Source organism: Neolamprologus multifasciatus, chromosome 1, assembly GCF_963576455.1.
Source record: "Neolamprologus multifasciatus chromosome 1, fNeoMul1.2, whole genome shotgun sequence".
Lineage (NCBI taxonomy): Eukaryota > Metazoa > Chordata > Actinopteri > Cichliformes > Cichlidae > Neolamprologus > Neolamprologus multifasciatus.
Genome location: NC_140439.1, coordinates 37,139,342 through 37,159,362, shown reverse-complemented (window position 1 = coordinate 37,159,362; position 20,021 = coordinate 37,139,342). Strand labels below are relative to the sequence as shown.

At 41.3% G+C, this 20,021-nt stretch overlaps 1 protein-coding gene and 2 long non-coding RNA genes across 3 annotated transcripts in view; 1 reads left to right on the top strand and 2 right to left on the bottom strand.

Moving 5' to 3' along the window:
- LOC146526215 (uncharacterized) overlaps positions 1–13,586 on the bottom strand; it is a 49,557-nt gene extending 35,971 nt beyond the window's left edge. Inside the window, exon 1 of the long non-coding RNA XR_014869336.1 lies at positions 10,888–13,586. This is a non-coding gene — a long non-coding RNA (uncharacterized LOC146526215). The remainder of the gene's footprint in view (positions 1–10,887) is intronic.
- The window catches only part of LOC146526206 (uncharacterized), a 372,953-nt gene that overhangs the window by 193,626 nt on the left and 159,306 nt on the right, over positions 1–20,021 (bottom strand). The window lies entirely within an intron of this gene.
- Positions 7,517–9,086, top strand: LOC146526216 (uncharacterized; the record flags this gene model as incomplete). Its single annotated transcript, XM_085160219.1, is given in 3 exon segments — positions 7,517–7,797; positions 7,799–7,921; positions 7,923–9,086. Coding segments are annotated over 3 exon segments (462 nt in total), but the record flags the coding sequence as incomplete, so codon positions are not given.

The window sequence follows — 20,021 nt, the reverse complement described above, 5'->3', positions numbered from 1 at the left end:
CTTTTTAATCTGTAGCTCTGCTCTAAAAGAACGTACGTACCTGGACCCGCCTACTATCCTCGGAAATGTAAAATGATTGGCTAGAATCTAAAGTGTATCACAGCTCAGTAAAAAAAAAGCACCGAAATGTGCGCTGCTTTTCGGTCTGGTTACTACCGTTTATGTCAGAACCGGTGCCATAATGGCACCGGATACCGGTACCCATCCCTAGTTAAGATTATTCTGAGAGTCTGTACGGGTTTAAACTTTGACTAGCCTTTGGTAACATGCGTTCATATCTATTGCCAGCAACAGTGGGGAAGACGAAGCTGGATATTGAAGGGGTGATGCTGAATGCTGTCAGTGTGCGTGCTAGAAACCTTGGATATCAGAGAAAAGGGAATTATTTTTAATGGAAAGTGGATAGAGTGGTAGAGAGCGTAGCCGCTGGGGAGTGAAGGGTGTTGAAGTTTAGTTAAGAAGAGAGTTGGTGATCAGTGAGGTGGAGTATGGCTTCATGCTGAGAAACAGTACTACAGATGTGTTGTTTGCTTTGAGTGTGTTAATGTAAAGGACGAAGGAGCTTCACTGTGTCTTTGTGGATGTAAAGAAATCATATGATAAGCTGCTGAGAGAGGAGCGGTGGTTCTGCATTCACAATAATTGATGGTACATGACATTTGGAGAAAAGAGGAAAAACATGTTCAGCACAACAGTCACAACAATACTGAGTACTGAATGTGGCAACCAACTGCTGGAAAAAAGGGAAGAAAGGATTCCAGGAAATATAACAAGTCTGGATGCAGATGTCCCACACTCAGTCCAGAAATCATTTAAAAAAAGCCAAGTTTTTACCACAGCTCAACGATCCAAACCAGATCTCAGAACCAAATCAACTCAAATGTGTAAGGTGGCCATCCCTGACATGAAATTAAAGGAATGTAAATTTAAAAATGTACTTCCTAAGTTATATATATAAGGACACTAGGAAAAAGAGGAAAAAGACAAAGGTATCAGATAAAAAGAAAAATGCACAAAAAGGTAAAATCTGTAAGAAATAAAGCAAAATGTGACTGCTAATTTCTTCAGTTTGATTTACTTTGGTTAAGACGGCGATATTGTAGGGGTGCAACGATACACAAAATTCACGGTTCGGTTCGATACTTTGGTGTCACAGTTCGATATTTTTTCGATACAAAAAAAATGTTCGTGCCTTTTTAATTTGTCATTTATTAAAATTAGAAATATATAAATTAATCTATCTGATGGAGAAATCACTCATCTTTGGAAAAGAGAGTTTATTACAGAGAAATGTCTCTTTCCAAAATAAAAGCTATACTATACGCTTCTTCTGGGCTATATTCTCAGCAGCATATTAAACATATCAGGTCCCCATAAGGAGAATCATGTGCTAACGGCTGTCTAAATGACTCGGGTAAAGTTTGTAGCATGTATGCTTGTTGTTTTTGTCTGCTTCCACTTGTCTTTGCACTAGGATGATGTCGGAGTAAATGTACAGTCATATTTGTTGTGTTCCCACTAGTGCTGTCAGCGTTAATCTGAAATGACGTTAACGCCACAACACGGCAAATCTCCGTTAACAAGCTACCGCGGATCGCCCCGTGCGTGGGGCTGGACAGCCAACACGTTAACAAGCTAACTGCGCTAACGCACTAGTTCCCACCAATGTAATTGAGCATTGCGTGGCACATCCGACATACTGTTTTACTTTAGTCCATGACGCGCTTACCTTCAGGGTCATACGTCACATGAAAACCAAAATAGTTCCAAAGGCCAGATCTGAATGAGGGTGGGGGAGGTTCAATTTGCCATGTTGCAAGGAGAGCTTAGCTTCTGTCTCGCTAGCTTGCCCTGCGCTCAGTGAATCTGCGTTCGACTACTCCGCCTAGGCTGCACTGTCGAGCGCAGATCCACTGAGCGCTCAATACAAACAGCATCGTCAAGGAAAGATGATAAAATAAATTAAAAATTTTGTATTGGTCGATACATATGCATACCGAACCGAAAGCACCGTATCAAACGGTTCAATATCGATACGAGTATTGTTGCACCCCTACGATATTGGTTTATAAAGATTAGAAGATTATGTTGAAATTAGAGAGAAAAAGCGGTGAATGCTATTTTGTTACACTGACTCAGTGTGAATGGATGAGAACTCAGAATTCCTGCTGTCAGGTTCAAATTAATGTTACCAGCATACGAGACAAACCTCCCGGAGAGCTTCTGGTTCTGGTTCTGGAGTATTCCTTTTTAAAGATTCTTCTGGGAAACTTTGTTAACAGAGTTTGATTCAGTCGTAATACTGTCAGAAACTTATGGCCTTTTGGCTGCAAACATGAGACATAAACAGCTGAGGACAATTATGGGGTTTAATTTAATGTTTCTGATTTCGGAAAACAGCCGCTAAAGCTGTTAGAGGAATTAAGTAAAGAGTTTTCTTTTATCTGTTGTGCACAACTGCTTTTGTGAAACCTGCATAGTGTTCCTAACACTCTGAAAAGATGACAGGACAGCAAAAAACAAATTAAATCAGGTTCATGAAACCTCCTTTAATCTTAGCCAGGACTGGATTATGAAGCGCAGTAGGTATCTGCCTGAGGGGCCGGGCCTGGACTCCAGTTACGCACAAAGCTTTTGTTGTCATCATTATTTTTCTGTTTTTCTCTCCAAAAGTTGTAAAGCTTATGTAGCACCAGCAGAAACTGATATGAGCCAGAGAACAGACGAATCTTGGGCATTAATATTAGTAGGGCCACAACTGGAGCTCTGATGGGAAATGTGCCACAAAACCAAAACTAGGAGCTAAAAGAAGTTAAAAAGCAGCAGCAGCGTTGGATAAAAAATATCTCAGACCTATGTTAGAAGTATTTTGTAATGCGTGTAATTTCGGGTGAAAACGTGAGGGCGAACATGTTGTTGTGCTTACTCCAGTCTGACCTCCAGCAGACAGCCTTGGGTACTAGCAGACAGGGAGGTGGTGTGGTTATGTGATGCCCTCCAGACGCAGCGGAGACCTCTGCCCCAGATATTTGTCCCATCACTCTGACCAGAACAAGAAATCCACCTCCTCACAGGAGTAAACAGTAACCAATGACTGGTTGATATTCACTATTAGTTCACCAGTTGGTGGCTCATTGAACATCTGGAACTAGCAGTGTATTCTTTCACACGGTCAATTGCTAAATTACACATCTTGGGTTTTTAGACGTTCATCTCTTTTATCAGTTTATACTTGAAGTCTTTCAGTTTTGATGGAGCCCCTGATTAATCAGGAATGTTGGATTACATTTCCCACCAGCTCTTTGATCCTGTAATTGTAGTCTGCAGTTCACCAGAGCTGGTCTGAACTGGACTGACCTCCTTCCTGAGGAAACCACAACATTGCTGTTTGTTTGAGTCCCTCAGGTCTCACATTTTCCTTCCTTTTGCTCACCGGATGTATGAGAATAGACAAGGTATCAGGGTTAATAAAGTCAGTAAGACTCTGCCATGATGAATCAGTATCGCACAGCACAAAAATACCCAAATACTGTTTGGGTAGTTAAGAGTAAGGAGCAGCAGCTTTGGTGGCTTCTGCTATAGTTTCAAAAGACCCAGCAAAAATGCTTCTGTTAGGAAATTGTATAATATCATAAGGGGAAAAAAAGGCAACTGAGTGATGGATCCTACCAAAAAATGTAATATCGTATACAACAGTGTGTGGGGCTTCCTTCTCAGAATGGTACAAACGGTGTGTTAGAGACCCAGTTTTACACTTAAGCACATTTATGTAGCCCGGCAAAATAGTTGCTACATAGGACACAATAGCAGGGGTTCATGCAGCGATTTAATGGCATAGAGATAAGATTCAAACCGGAAAGAAACACAAAATACCCAATGAAAAAATTTGCACAAAAACATATGGCAGTGGCTCTGGCTACATACAAACAAACAAAAGAACAAATTATCGCCAAGCCGAAACCACCAAGTCATTGCAAAATGCCTACAAGCACTTACACTTCAAGGCAGTTTCTCTAACTTCACATTTAGACACACTGGAACGGCAGACTCTGCATCTTGCTACACACGTAAAGACTCGTGTTGCAGATACCGATCGCTAACAACGGCTACAACCAATACACAGTCTTGTTAAAATATTGCCTTATGACTTTTTTTAAATCAGAGCTGGCAAAAGTACAAAGATTCTGTACTTAAATAGAAGTAACATACTACTGTTCCAAACTACTCCAGTAAAAGTACAGGCCCTGAAATGTACTCAGAGTAAGAAAGTAAATATTAGCTGTTTGGAGGACGTTTCTATTTTTGCGCAAGCTAACTGAACCTTGGGCTGTGTTAACATTTGATAACATTTGATAACATTTCATAATGATAAAATATTATCAGTAGACAGGAATAAAAACGTTAGTCTAACATCTTTTATTCTAATTACACTCAGCTTGAATCTACAGAAAAAGAAGGAAAATAAAAAATATTTTCCATTGTCTCCATTGTAGAGGGTAACTTTTCCTCTAAACAGGAAAATGTGTACAGTCAGGTGTTAAAGTGGATTCAGCAGGTGGGGGAACACTAAACTGGTTGTAATGGCTCAGTGTGGGGAACAGAATCAAACTCACAATCATTTCTATTGATAGCTCGAGGAGATTGTCTTAGTGTACAGGCTGTGATCAGCTGACCTGCTGCTCTTTGTGGATGTGCACAACTGAATTCAACCAGATGTGAGCAGATGTTTGATGGGTTGTCCTGGCTGATTTCCATCCCCTACACTGACAGTGCAACGTTTATGCTGTCTGTTTTCGAGATGGTATGAAGTTGGTATGAATGTGGAATTCAGTCAGTGGATCTAAGCATCATTCACGCCGTTCCTTTACTTTAAATCCAGACAGACCCAATATCTGATTTTAAAACATGCAGACTTACATGTAAACTTTAAATGAGCAGTTCCTTCCCTTTAAATCTAAGCTCTCTTCTTCCTCTCTTGTCTTTCTTATCTTTCTCCATCTCTGAGTGAAGTTAGCTCTGTCTCTTTTCTCTCCCTGTGAAATACAGCAGCTGGACCTTTAGCTAGCAACACACTGGGCGACAAACTGCACACAGCTTGTGTGTTTGCTGATGTTTGTTGAGCTGATAGCAACGCTGCATTTGAAATTACCTGAGACTTAAAAAATAAAGTCACTCCCTTCATGTTCGCTCCTCTTCTGTTGAGCTAGCTTGATGCTGAAGTACCAGGAACTTACAGACACCTGCAGCTGATCTGGTGTATTTACAACCCCTCCCCAAAAGTAAAAAACACCGGTTGTTTTACTTTGGGATAAAAATAAACCAGTGCTGTTGCTAAGAAATGCTATGCCAGATTTTCAAAATAAAAGTTATTTGCTTCTTTAACATTTTTACAGAAGCTCTTTTGATTGTTTATTTATTCTATTTTATTTTAGAAATAACACATAAGCTCTGTGTTACTTTGAATCCCAGCAACACAGATTTCTCTCTTTCATGTCACACTGTTTCCTGCTGGACTGAGAAATGGACAAGAGACAAAAAAAAAGCATGCAACTCTTGGCAGTACGAACTGAAAGGTCAAAGGTCAAGAACTTCAGAAATCAGAGCTGATTCAGAAAGAACGTGTTGCACAGCCACAGTTTCATCTGAGTGTAACCCGAACCGGCGCTGAGGACTCAGCGTGAGGACACAGGCTGCTTCCAAAACACCTGCTGCTTTTCTTCTGCACTACAGTGTCCTTTTTCTACATTTAGATGTCAGGAAAAACACGCTGACGTGCTCGTCCGCACGCCTATGTTAGCCTGACTGAGCAGCTTTAAGAAGAAAACAATCATCGCTCGATGATAATCCAATAATAAATAATGGTTTCGGTGGTTAATGTGTCAGCAGGGTGAACCTGTCCTGTACATGTCCTCTGAATCATCTCTTTTACAGTTAATGTTTCTGAGGATAGCAGCAGGTGATGCAATGAGTTCAATAAGAGCAAATGAGCTCACGCTGTCCTATATTCACCCTGAGCCAAGAGTATAGTGCCGGCACATGAAGAAAAAGAAATGACTCCGACTCTTTGTTAGAGATGAACTGAGCGACCCTCATGGACGGCTCATTAAACTGTCACATCTCATTAATAAGTCCTCAGTTTCAGTCAGTCCCATACTTGCGGCCGTCTCAGAGTCATTTCTTTTTATAAGAACAATTAACTCCTCCTGTCTGCTTCCACACTCTCACAGGGGCCGCGGCATTTTTAGCATAACTTAGAACAAAGACTGGAAGCAGGAGGAGACTGTAGGACAGCCACAAGTAGGGATACAGTCAAGAAGTCAGGGTCAACCTTTATGTTGCAAAGAACACGCACCGATTGGAAGATGACCCAATTTTCCAACATATGTTTAACACAAAAAGCTTTTTTGAGAACTGAGAAAAAAACTGTCTCCAGTTGGACATTTCATTAATCCGAGAGAAACAAGAGAGTCGTCTTCACTGGATTTTTTTCCTCTCTGCTAGGAGTGAAACGTGTAACACATCCATACGTGAGTTCCCCAGTATGAGTGCAACCTAACAAACCAGCTTATCCACAGAGGCTGAGCTCACACGGTCCTGACCTCAGGCTTCACTTTGTCTCTTTTACGCTCCATATTTTACCCCATGGCTCCTCTGCCTGGCTCTCAGCAACTCCTCCCTCTCTTTATAATATTTATAGATGTGCTGATTATTTAACACAGTTTGCTGCCAGTGCTGACACAGTATTGTACTTCTGTTCCCCCTAGATACTGTATGTGCTGCTTGCAAACCCACCTGTGCAGCAATCAAACTGGAGGTCAGACACTGCACAGGTCACCTCGTGGCAGACTCTCAAGCACAATCTGATATCCTCGTGTCGGTGTTGTTCCCACATCATCATAATAAATGTTGTTCCAGGGTCCACATTACAAGTAACCAATCACCTTCTTGTGACATCATACTTTTGCGACTTCGAAAAATACCCGCCTTAAAAAAAACAAATGTTCTTCGAGAAACCGCCTTTTGTCCGCCGATCCAGCAATTTCAATTCCTCTCAAGATACTTTTCTTTAATAAACGGTAAGCATAATACATACGTTTTCCTTGGATAGCTGTTTGTTTGCTAGTGATAGGCTATTTGCGAACCAGTGTTGTCCAGACAGAAAATTGTGTCAATGTATTATGATTTATTATGAAAGTACAGGTGAATATAGCTCTCCCATCAATATATTAGGATATATAATAAATGTACAGGTGAATATAGCTGTCATAACAATGTCAGGCAAAATTGCAGTAGCTTCACTGATCATTTTACAAACATAAGTGAAGAGAATTTGAACTAAAAGGCCTAGACTATTAGGCCTATTAGGATTTGCCTAAACCAGCTAAACCGGCACAGAGCATTCCTTTATAAAAGACGTGTGCATTAGGTATTCCAATTTTTTTTTAAAAAAATAATACAGTCTTGATTTAAACTTTAAATTCCTTCAATTACAGTTACTAATCATTTCAAATAACTTTTCAGATTTTTCCACCGCCTGAAATACCAGTTTTTATCTGGCTACAAGAATAGGCGTCTGGATGATCGAATTGAAGTGCTCCTAGGGAAGGCCGACGACTACTCCTCAGTCATAAAAAGCCTGCAAGATGTGGGCCGCATGAAAAACAGGTTTACTGACACCTTGTCTCAACTTTCAGACTCCGCTTCAAGACTGATGGAAAGTGGTTGGGCTCTTAAAATTACAGTCAAGAACAGCCATGGAGTTAATGCATATCAAGTCCCGTCTGAGTCAAGAGAAGACAGTGTATGATGTCTGCCCTGTTGAGTCCTACTGCAACTGTACATATGGCTTACGAAGATTTCTTTGCAAGTATCTAGTGTTACTTGCAAAATTAGCAGAAGTTGACAATGACATCTATCCAAACAGACATCTACCTTGGCAAGAATTGCAGTGAAAGAAAGTCATTACTTTGTACACTGTGAGGACTTGAAAGTGATAAAAATGCCAAGTTTGTTTGGAAATCTGTGTTTTTGTTATGCTGAGTGAACGGACTCTATGGCAGAATACACAGAAAATGCAGGGAGTGCTCTTTATTTGCTGTGTCAAACTTATTTACACGGGATGAGATAACACTGATGAATAAACCGAGGGAAACCAGGGGAGGAGGCTGACACGCATTCGGAGGGAAAGGGGTTACCCGCGCACGCAGGGTGGATCTATGAGAAAAAGAAAAACAAAACTTTAGGGGGAGATGCCAAACCACCGGTAAGAAACAGCAATAAACATGGGGAGAGTTGGAGAGCTCACTTGTCACACTGGCTGTACGGGCTCGGATTCTCGGGATGTGGGAGAAACGCTGTAATTGATCTCCGTAGTGATCCCGGAAATGCGGCTTCACAAACAGCTGACAGGTAAGCAGGTGATGGATCCGGCTGAGGATACAGGACAACAGGCAAGCAAACAAAATCCAAGACATAGGTTGGCCGTAATGCACACCGCGGAGAATTAACAAACACGTTACCACTCGAGGAGGTGGCAGGTAGAGAGAGCAAGCTCGCCAGCCCTGACTTGCTCCCTCCAGGCAGCTATGGAGCTGCCCAGCACAGTGTCCATAGAAAGCTGAGTAAGCCGAGGGTTGCTCCGAATGATAGCATCTACGGCGCTTAGCCCAACTGCCATGGTCCTCAAATCATTGGCCTGAGCAATGCGGTCAAGAAGCTTAATCATCCGCTCCATCTCAGCGTTGAATTCAAAAGCTGAAGAGTCTGCGGGGTCCATGTTCTGGTCATGGTCTTCTGTCAGGTTAGGGATGAGCGGGCAGCCAGAACACACAGCATAAATGAGGGTAGACCACGACACAGACGCAGAGAAACACAGGGCTTAAATACACAGGGGGAGCAATCAGGGAATGGGTAACAGGAGGGAATCACAGCTGGGGCAAATCAGGCCTAACGAGACAAAGGAAGCAAAACCAGATGCATATACATGAGACACGGACTTTCAAAGTAAAACAGGAAACATAACATAGACTGAACTAAAGACACAGACTCACATGCAGGCACTGCAACAGAGTGTGCCTGTAAGTGGCTTTTAGCCATTTTAAACAAATGAAAAACTCTGAAAAGTCCTTCATCAACTTCGACACTCCTGTAGTTGAAAGCACAGACAAAAAATGCGCAGAAGATGCGGTTGGAAAACTAAATGCTGTTTTAGACACAGTTAAACAGTGGGCATTCATTCCAGAGGGCATTACTGCAATGATAGATGAACTGCTTACAAATGTCTTAAAAACAAAACAAGAAGTAGGCAAAAATATATGCCAGTACGAAATAAAGACGACAGATAATGCACGCAAAATTAGGCCGTTGCATTCTAGCAAGAAACGTTCGGCCAGCATCGACATTCCAACAGTCTGAAAATGAACGTGAACAGTCGATGACCACTGAAAGGGAGACATCCTCTGGAGAAAATGAAAACCTTTTGGAATACAAAACAAAAAAGAGAAGAGTTAAAGCAAAGTATATGCACAAGTAGACTTTTGTGTAGACATTTCAAAGGGACTGCATCCATGATGCAATGATGTACATTATAGATGGCAGAGAGTTGGTGTCGTAAACCACCGCCTCTGTTCAACGATGGTCGCTCACAGTGGACATAGATGCTTCTTTCACTCCTCTTTCAAACCATCTGTCCTCTCTGTCCAAAATGTGAACATTGGCATCCTCGAAAGAGTGACCTTTGACCTTTAGATGCAGATGGACTGCTGAGTCTTGGTTTATGACACCAACTCTCTGCCATCTATAATCCAGTTTTGAGTTCCCTCCCCAGACGCTTTAACGCCCACTCACATCCTGGGCCATCTGACCTCAGGAATTCGCATGATAAGGTGGGGCCAGGTTTCACAATGAACTCACCCGAACCTCTGGCTGATTGGGACCCACACCCAGTTTCACACCTTGGCTCAGGCGATTAGAGGATCATCAGGGGGTCCTTTGTCCCTCTGTGGGGGGAAACTCCCACTAGGTTTATATCTGGGACTCTCCACCATTTGACCTTAGAACTGAAGAAGCTTCTCGGATGAAGGTGAAACGTCTTCAAGTAACTTAAAGAAGTCCAGACGCTTTTCTTTGCAAGCTCCTTTGACTACGATGACCTGGATGACTGAGAACCTTCACAGACATTATTTTACTAACTTACTTTGTCATATCAGCACTTGAATGGTCGATGCCTTTACAGACCGTGTCTCTTGTGACATCGCAGGCCAATCTTCCGGCAAACCCGAGGGCTAGCTCCCCAGCCCCCTCTTCACTCAGAACACTAAACACTGTTACTTTAGTTTTGGCCAGTTTGGCTTCACGGCCCTAAAAAAGAAAAAGTGCAAACACCAAAAGAGCAGAGACACACACACACACAAACAAAGTTAAATGTTTTTGTTTACATGGTGTAATTGTGTATATGTTGCAGCAAATGCACAATTTCCAGCCACATTGTCACTTGATACGACAATGTGGCTGGAAACATTTACACGATGTCACAGGGACAAATTTGTAAATTTCTGGATTACTGTTAATCTCCATAGAATCAAGAACTCATGTCCAGTTTCACAGCTATGGACCAGATAATTATGTTTCCAGGTGATAGTTTGATTCATAGATTCAACACAACCATTAGTCTAGGCCTTTTAGTTCAAATTCTCTTCACTTATGTTTGTAAAATGATCAGGGAAGCTACTGCAATTTTGCCTGACCCAACCCCCGGGCCACGAAACACCCAAAAAGTTGGGGAACGCTGGTCTAGAGAACACTGGTTAGCTAATGCTGTCGTCAAGTAGCCTATCACTAGCTAACAAACAGCAAGCCAAGTGAGGAACATGTATGTATAATGCTTACCGTTTATTAAAGAAAAGTATCCTAAAAGGACTTCAAATTCGGCGGACAGGCGGCGGTTTCTCACAAGTGAAGTAGGCGCGCTGGATTGACAGACAGAGGCGGGCACAAGTGAAGAAAACAAATTTTCTTCACTTGTATTTCGAAATACTCGAAGGCGGGTATTTCGAAGTCGCAGAAGTATGACGTCACAAGAAGGTGATTGGTCACTTGCAATGTTGAACCTGGAACAACATTAATTATGATGATGTGGGAACAACGCCAACACGAGGATATCAGATCATCCGAGTCTCAACGCCGCTAATCATTTCCCTCTTCTTGCCTTTTTCAGCTCACTGTCTGTGACAGATGTGTTTCTGCTTCATTTCTCTTTCAGTAAAGACATCAGGAGCATATGCTGATTAGCACATATGCTCATAGACATCATGATGTTAGTCAGTGGTTAGTAGACTTCTGCTGAGAGTGTTTTCACAATCACCATCTTACTAGTTTGTAACTGGATATGATGACACTGCATGCTCACATGGTAGTTGGTAGTAGGGAAGGCCCATCTGGTATAACACTCTGCTTTATTGTCCATTTGGACTCTAACAGGAATAGTAAGTTGCAAAATAAACACCATGTTGTATTAAATAAGGCTTAGAAGTTGCAATTAAGCCCGCAGAGCAGGAAAGTTGATAGATAAACAAACGTGCCTCTCCAGACTTCATTCTGCAGGTTTAAGGCTTTTCTGCATTGGCTTTACTTTTCAGATCCCAGAAGCAGTGTTGGGAAGGTTACCTTTAAAATGTATTCCATTACAGATTACAGATTACATGCCCCAAAATGTATTCTGTAACGTATTCCGTTACGTTACTCAATGAGAGTAACGTATTCTGAATACTTTGGATTACTTAATATATTATCATGCTGTTTACAACTACATGAATGTACTATTGCTGTGATTTATTACTGTTACTGAAGGTAAAGGGACCTCTGGCTAATACGTCGGGTTCCGTGTTGAGCTCATTGTCAAAAACTAGCTTTACTTTGTTGTCTGGGTCACTTTGCTAGTGAGAGACAGAGAGAGGCGTTGAAAGGCTGCTCCAACAGAACTTATTGTTTCAGAGGAAAACACGAACACGGTGTACAGTCGAGTCTTAATAGCTTACTTACAACTGGGCTCGTCAGGCACTCTTCTTGGCTGCAGTGGTTATTATTATATTTACATGCTTCCAGCTCCCGTTTTTGCTCGATGACAGCTCGTACTTTTCCTTTTTCTCCCTCCCTCGCTCACAGACACATAACGTGTATGGCAGTCCATTCTCCCTGCAGCACGGACTACACTGCCCATGATGCTACATTCTTTAGAGCTATACCTGTAGCATTCTGCCTGTTAGCTTAGCACAACAACAACAACAACAACAAAAAGGCCTCTCTCACCCAGGAAACACACAGTCGCAGAGAGAGCGCGTTACCCTGTAACCATGACGACCGTAACACTGCTGCCTGGAACAACAGAACGTAGCTGTCAAACAAAACCCAAACAGTCCTGACCCGCCACAATATGAAACAGGGAAGTACCGCCGTGTAATCCATTTATTTCAACAAAGTAACTGTATTCTAAATACCACCTTTTTAAACGGTAACTGTAACGGAATACAGTTACTCATATTTTGTATTTTAAATACGTAACGGCGGTACATGTATTCCGTTATTCCCCAACACTGCCCAGAAGTGATTTAAATTCATCATGAATGTGCTTAAAGGACACCAAATTTCCCCCCTTTTTAAGAGAAAAGGATTCAGAGTCAGAGTCTAAATTCCAGAAATTTCTTATAAACTCTTTGCTGGTCAAAGGAAAGTTGGCCTGCTCCTCGAGTCAGAAAACTGCTGATGTAGGTTCATCCACAGCTGGAGCTCAAACAGGCCAAGAGAGGATGTAAGTCTGTGTTTTAGGAGGGGCCTATTATTAGAAGGGGGGATAATAATAAATTGCTCTGTGGGGATTTGCGTTCCTTTCTTTGCACAGTGAGAATTAAACTCTGTGACTTTGCAACGCAGCCAGCTGGTATCCCACAGAGCTTTGAACAATGGGAGTTATTTCCATCACTTGGCTCAGGGCTGCTGCTGCTTCTGCTGGAGGTGGTGGGCGTGGGGGGTGCAGCAGGATCGTCCGACCACATATTTTAATCAAGAGGAACATTTGAGGTCGTCTCCCCCTCCGTGCTGATGGAAACGAGCTGGATTTCCTCCACTGCTATTCTGCCAGAGTAAACGCTTACATACACGGCGGCCAAGCTGCGTGGAAACACAGACTGTTGCTCCCAGCATGTACTGCGTTTGCACTGTCCAGTAAACTGCTGCTTCATCTCAGTGGAAACAAGCAGCTGCCAGCAGCTCAACCCACTGACCTAGCTAATTCTGGACCAGATCCACTGCAAGTGTCTCTCTGAGGACACGAACCGGACTAGAACTTCCTACAAACCGAATAACGAACACCATTTAACCCTAAACTTGACCTATTTTGTTTCCCCCCTATTTTCTGTCATATACATGCCGTTACAGTGGTACTCATATTAAACATGGCCAGAGTTTCAAATCATGAGGTTAACATGCATGCAAGTAATTCCTTTAAGGATGTAAGTGATCCTTGTGATGCCAGTGAGAGTGAAGATTATGGAGATGGTAATCTTGGGCACACAGCTCTCCCTCTTATTGGCACCTTATACATAAATAAAGAGTTATCTTATCTTATACCTCAAACCTTATTTTATAGCCACAAGCAGAAAGTCTAAGACTCATCTCAGTGAATACAACATCTAAAGAGGATGCCACACCCATGTTTTGGTTACTAGAAGAAGTTTCTTCCTCTAAACAGTAAAAGAAACTAAAGGTCGAAAAGAAACAAAAAAGTGGAAGAAATGAGGTACCTGAAGCAACAAATAAAGCAGCAGAAAACAGGCTACATCCATCTGAGAAGTAAAGAAAATGAATCCCCACAATGAAGCAGGGATCTGAGGATGCAGCTTGGTCAGTTTTCCCAGCATGCTTTGAACATGGGCAGAGGAGTCGTTGATCACTCTACCTTGCACACCTGAGAAAACGAGACGAGGTGAGCATAAAGCAGAAAAGAAGAAGCAAAGAGGAAGCAAACACCTTACGTTATATGTGTCATTTCGTTGAGATGCTTGCCAAACCATCTCCCAAGAGCTGATTGGTTCGATGGCCACTTCTTGCGCAACATACAGTGGAGCTGTTCCCACATCGTAGTAGGGAGATCCAGTAACCATGGTAACCTAATTACCCACGACCTCATTACATATAGAATACCAACTGCCTGCTGCAAAGTTGGGAGCCGTGATTCGTCTCATTGTCCTGTTGTAAGAGGAAACTGGTTCCAATAAAGTGAACTCAGATCAAGCGTGTGGTGTTCCAAAACAAACAGCCTCTCTCATTCAAGGTCCCTTCATCCGGTGCAAACCTCCCACTTTACTACAACAAAAGTAACCCAACACTATCAAATTACAAGCTTTTTTAAATCAAATTCTGGCCTCAGTGCTCCTGCAGCATCTTTTCATTTGTTGAGTCTCACAAACGTACTTATTTATTTATCTATTTTTTAACTCAGAGCCTTCAAACTTAAAGTTGTCCTTTGCAAGGTTATTATCGTTAACGAAAACTAACGAAATAACGAAAACTAGAAGTGAAAAAACATTTTCGTGAACGGAAATAAAAATAAAAACAAAAAAAGGAAAACTAACTAAAACTGTAATGAGTGTTCACAAAACTAACTAACATTAACTGAATTTATAGCAAAAATGTGTTTAGTTTTCGTTGATGTGTGCGTGTCATACAATAGTCAAGGGTGAAAATGAAGTTTAGTTTACAGATTTTTTTCTTGCTGTGTCTCATTATGCCAGCAGGTGGCAGCACGTTAGTCGAGTCGTCTGTGTTGCTGCTCCGGTGCTGCGAGAGTTAATAGTCTCATTGGGGCCAAGATATACATTTTATAGTTGCCTGGTATCAATGGTTGTTCATCTGCCTTTATTTATTTATTTAAAGAACCCATAGGTGGGAATGTGAGTTGTCTGTCTCTGCGTGTTAGCCCTGCGACAGACTGGCGACCTGTCCAGGGTGCAGTATGGTAGCTGGAATAGCAACACACCCAAGGATGAGCAGAATGACTGATATGATGAAACTGGGATTTTGTTACACTTAATTATTGCAAACACGACTAAAACTATAACTGAAACTAATCAAAACTAAACTGAAACTAAGGATTTTCAAAAAAATAAAAACTAAACTAAACTAGCAAACAATTGGTAAAAACTAATTAAAACTGATATAAAATTGAAAATCTGAAGTCAAAACTAAATAAAAATAAAAACTAATGAAAATTGCAAAACTATTAAAACCCTGGTCCTTTGCTCATGCTCAGTGCGCTTTTCTTTCCAGCTCTGCTAAAAATGTCAGCTCCAGATTTATCCAAGGCCATCTTGGTCTATGGTTTTGTCATGTTTGACAACACCAGAACAGCTGCAGGTGTTTCTAAGTTCCTGGTACTTCAGCATCTAGCTCGCTCTACTGTACAGGAGCGAACATAAAGGGAGTGACCTTTTTTTTAAGTGTCAGGTAATATCAAATGCAGTGTTACTATCAGCTCAACAAACATCAGCAAACACACAAACTGTTTGTGTGCAGTTTGTCTCACAGTGTGGTAGCTGAGCTAACTTCACTCAGAGATCAAGAAAGATAAGAAAGACATTGCAGGAGAGGAAGAAGAGAGCTTAGATTTAAAGGGAAGGAACTGCTCATTTAAAGTTTACATGTAAGTCCTTGTGTTTTTAAATGAGATATTGAGGTAGACTAACTGTGTTGTTTAAAGACTGCATGAAAATCCTCTGCAGGTTTGTGCTGGATAAACAGGTTAGTTTGGTGTACTGTGATGGATTTAAAGTAAAGAACTGTGTGTGACTGGTGCACAGTGGCTGTAGTTTCATGCTCAGATGAAGTGTAGCAGAGATTCATATGAATTTTAGCTGATGATGCCGAGATCCACTGACTGAATTCCACATTCATACCAACTTCATACCATCTAGAAAACAGACAGCATAAACGTTGCACTGTCAGTGTAGGGGATGGGAATCAGCCAGGACAACTCATCAAACATCTGCTCACATCTGGTTGAATTCAGTTGTGCACATCCACAAAGAGCAGCAGGTCAGCTGATCACAGCCTGTACACTGAGAAAATCTCCTCGAGCTGTCAATAGAAATGATTGTGAGTTTGATTCTGTTCCCCACACTGAGCCATTACAACCAGATTAGTGTTCCTCCACCTGCTGAATCCACTTCAACACCTGACTGCACACATTTTCCTGTTTAGAGGAAAAGTTACCCTCTACAATGGAGACAATGGAAAATATTTTTTATTTTCCTTCTTTTTCTTTAGATTCAAGCTGAGTGTAATTAGATTTTTGTTTTTAAATTTTACTTAGACTAACGTTTTTATTCCTGTCTACTAATAATATTTTATCATGATGTTAACACAGCCCAAGGTTCAGTTAACTTTGCGCAAAATTAGAAACGTTCTCCAAACAGCTAATATTTACTTTCTTACTTTGAGTACATTTCAGGGCCTGTACTTTTACTGGAGTAGTTTGGGCTATATGGCTGTATCCCAATTCAGCGTCTGCAGCCTTAAAGGCCGCATTTTAAGGCCGATTACGTCACAGCGACGCGACGAAGGCTGTCCCAATTTGAAGGCTGCTCGAAATGCGGCCCTCAAACGCGTCCTTCATTTCCCTGAATTTTAAGGACGTGGCGGTGTAGACTTCGTGGCCCAACATATCCTAGAATGCACAGCGCGGCAGTGGGTGTGGATAATTTTGCCGAAAAAAAACAACCGAACAACCGAAGAGTAACATAGTAAACTAAGTCCTGAATATTATGTCACTTATTTATGTGCAAATGTTTAATAACGAAGAACATTAAAACATTACTGTTGGCCACATGTCGGTAAAGTTATGTGACATTAGTGACGTTTGTACTAACTTGGTTTTAAAGCCTTTACTTTAAAATATACGCCGTTCAATAGCTGAGCTTAATCAGAGAATGATCAGAGCTCATGTAGAAACAAACAAATGAACAAAAGATTTTCTCCTTCATTTCTGTCAAACAAAGCTGTATGAAACGTTTCCAGCTGTTAGTATCATGGTTGCTAGGCAACCTGGGCAGCGCAACGGAGGCTAGACGGTCCCATTTCACAAGCCTCGCACTTCCGGCCTTAGCGGTCTTTGAGTACGCGGCCCTTGAGGATCGTTGATGCTGCGTACTTTAAGGCTGCAGAATTGGGATACAGCCTATGACTCCTCAGTATTTCTTGAAGTTCTCCAGAGGCCTGGTAATGAACTAATCATTTGATCCAGGTGTGTTAACCCAGGGTGCGATCTAAAACCTGCAGGACACTGGCACTCGAGGCCTGGAGTTGCCTACCCCTGCTGTATGAAGTCACAGAACAGAGCCTGTGATTGTGAATGGTTGTCATTCTCTCTGTGTGACTGGTAACCAGGCTGGGGTGTATTTTGGTTCCCACCCTTCCCAACTTACCTGAAAACCTCCCTGACCCACTCTAACATGGTCTCAGTTGCAGGCTTACCTGCCCTAATGTAGAGGGCGCTTACCTGAGTGAAATCTTGGCGCTGGAGTGAATTGAACTTGAGCATAACCAGTTGTTGCTCCTACCTGAAACATTCATTAAAGCTCATTAAACAGTTTCTTCCTTTAGGGTGAATCAATGGCAATATTATTCTGATTGAATTGTCATTTTCTTTAGTTGTAACAAACCTTAAGAAAACCTTAAGAATTAAAACAGTTGAGGTGAAGGTGTATATACATTTCACAGGCTGTAAAAGGTGCTTTTAGATCAAGTCAAGCAGCTCAGCATAATGCCCATCACTGGGTATTTTTTGGCAGCTACTTTGAAATATTATCTAAATTTGCTGTAATTTCAGTGATCATAAAAACAGAAAAGTTGCTGACTTTGCCCCAAGATATGATTATAAAAGCTTTTATTCACTTGACATCATGCTTCTACCCCAGCTTTGCTGTTACACAATCCTCTCATCGATTTCCTTTCAGTGCCATGCCTTTCTTTTATAATATCTCTACTGCTACCACCGTCTGCCCTGCACTCGTCCATCATTCTCCATCACTGCAAACTATACCACAATACTGCAAATTACCCAGTTTAACCTGTACTGTCTGTTCAGTATAAACTTTAAATAACATAGAATTATCATAATTAGTTTGTTTTCAAAGCCGTTTCTCACTCTTAAATAACCAGATAACTTCAGCAACACATCATCTGCAGAGTCACTCACTGATTTAAAAAGGTCTAACATGAGTGAGGACTTCACATGTGAGCAGAGATGGGCAGTAACGCGTAATCTGATTACTTTTTTCAAGTAACGAGTAAAGTAAGGGATTACTATTGCAAAAACGGTCATTAGATTACCGTTACTTTCCTGTAGGAAAGCTGCGTTACTGCGTTACTAAAACCGTGATATTTTGCGAGAATGTCTCATGACAGTGACGTAAGAGAGCATGACGTCCATGACAACAGCTGTGTGCAGATCAACAATGAATAATATATCGAGTGCAGAGAGAGTATGAGCGTGCAGCGTTTAAAGCGTGGAAGTACTGACCTTACTTTGAGTTTGATTCCATAAAAAGTGACAAAAACATTAGTGTCCATTGTGCGTGGGAAGAAAACTTCTTTTTACACCGAAAAAACCCCTAAACTTTCAAGCAAGCACCGAGTAGCTACGACGTAATGGGAAACTCACAGAGAAACTGCCGTATCCTTCCACTGACCGCTGCGGCACACCTGCACCAGGGTAAACCTCCGCCTACTCCACTCCTGCTTTACAGGTGAAAATAGAGCAACAGGACCGCTAGTCTTTGACTTTATTTATTTTCTGCTGTGTTTTACTTGCATCTATTTGAAAGACCGAGTGTAAACACACACAAAAAAAAAATTTATGTGCTGGAATGTGCAGAAAATAGGTTTAAATATTAAACAAATTTCTTCCAGTCAGAGAATGTTGCATATAATTAAATTTTTGCTTGATGCATAAAGTTAAAAGATTAAAACTAATAAAACAAGTTTTAAAAAGAGACTTTTCCATTTGATTACATTTTGTATGATGATTATGCAGAAAAAGTAGAATTGGGCTGAAAGATCTATCACTTTATCACCTATTCAGGTTGTAAATCGTGTTTTTAAAAAGTAACTAAGTAACTAAGTAATTAATTACTTTTGAAAATAAGTAATCAGTAAAGTAATGGGATTACTTTTTTGGGGAAGTAATCAGTAATTAATTACTGATTACTTTTTTCAAGTAACTTGACCAACACTGATTGTGACCGCAACTTTATTGACATCTGCACAGAGGAACACATGACCTTTAACATGCCACCTGAGCTGCGAGCCTCCCGGACTTTGGGCTTGTTTTGAAACCTTTTTGCAAGTTTTAAAAACAGCGTAATATCAAAAGCTCAACTTGTGCTGAACATTTCTGCAGTGCGGCAAAAGTTTTATTTCCTTTTGGTCATAAAAAAGTATAACCTAGTTTAACACCATTGTAAGAGTGTAACATCAGTAAAACAATGATGTTAAAATAAGATAAGATCAGATATCTTGAAGGATCATGCATTCTTCACGTTCGCTTGTGTGCATAAAGGTCGTTTCCTCTCTGGAAACTCAGTGCTGGCCACCTTCCATCAGACCTTGAATCTGTTATGTAACCTGCAGACGAGTCAAAGAGCCCCGTCATGGCACCACTGCAGGCCCCTGTGGGACCCACATTTGTCAGTGAGGTGCATGTTTGTCGTTTTCTGCTCGCTGTGGGAGTCAGAACCAGAATAAGCAGGTTTTGTAGGAGATCCTAAAGTTTCCATGTGGAGCTTTTCCTACAGCATCCGACAGCGGCACAGCTCAGGGGTCGGCTGGACCGAAGCTACATAAACAGTTAAATAATATCAGGAGAAACTTTTCCTGCATCTTTTATCACATGTTTCAACAGAAATATGAAGCATCTGCACTTTGGATCCCAATTTCTTGATTTTCTTCTCACAACATGACGATGAATGAAT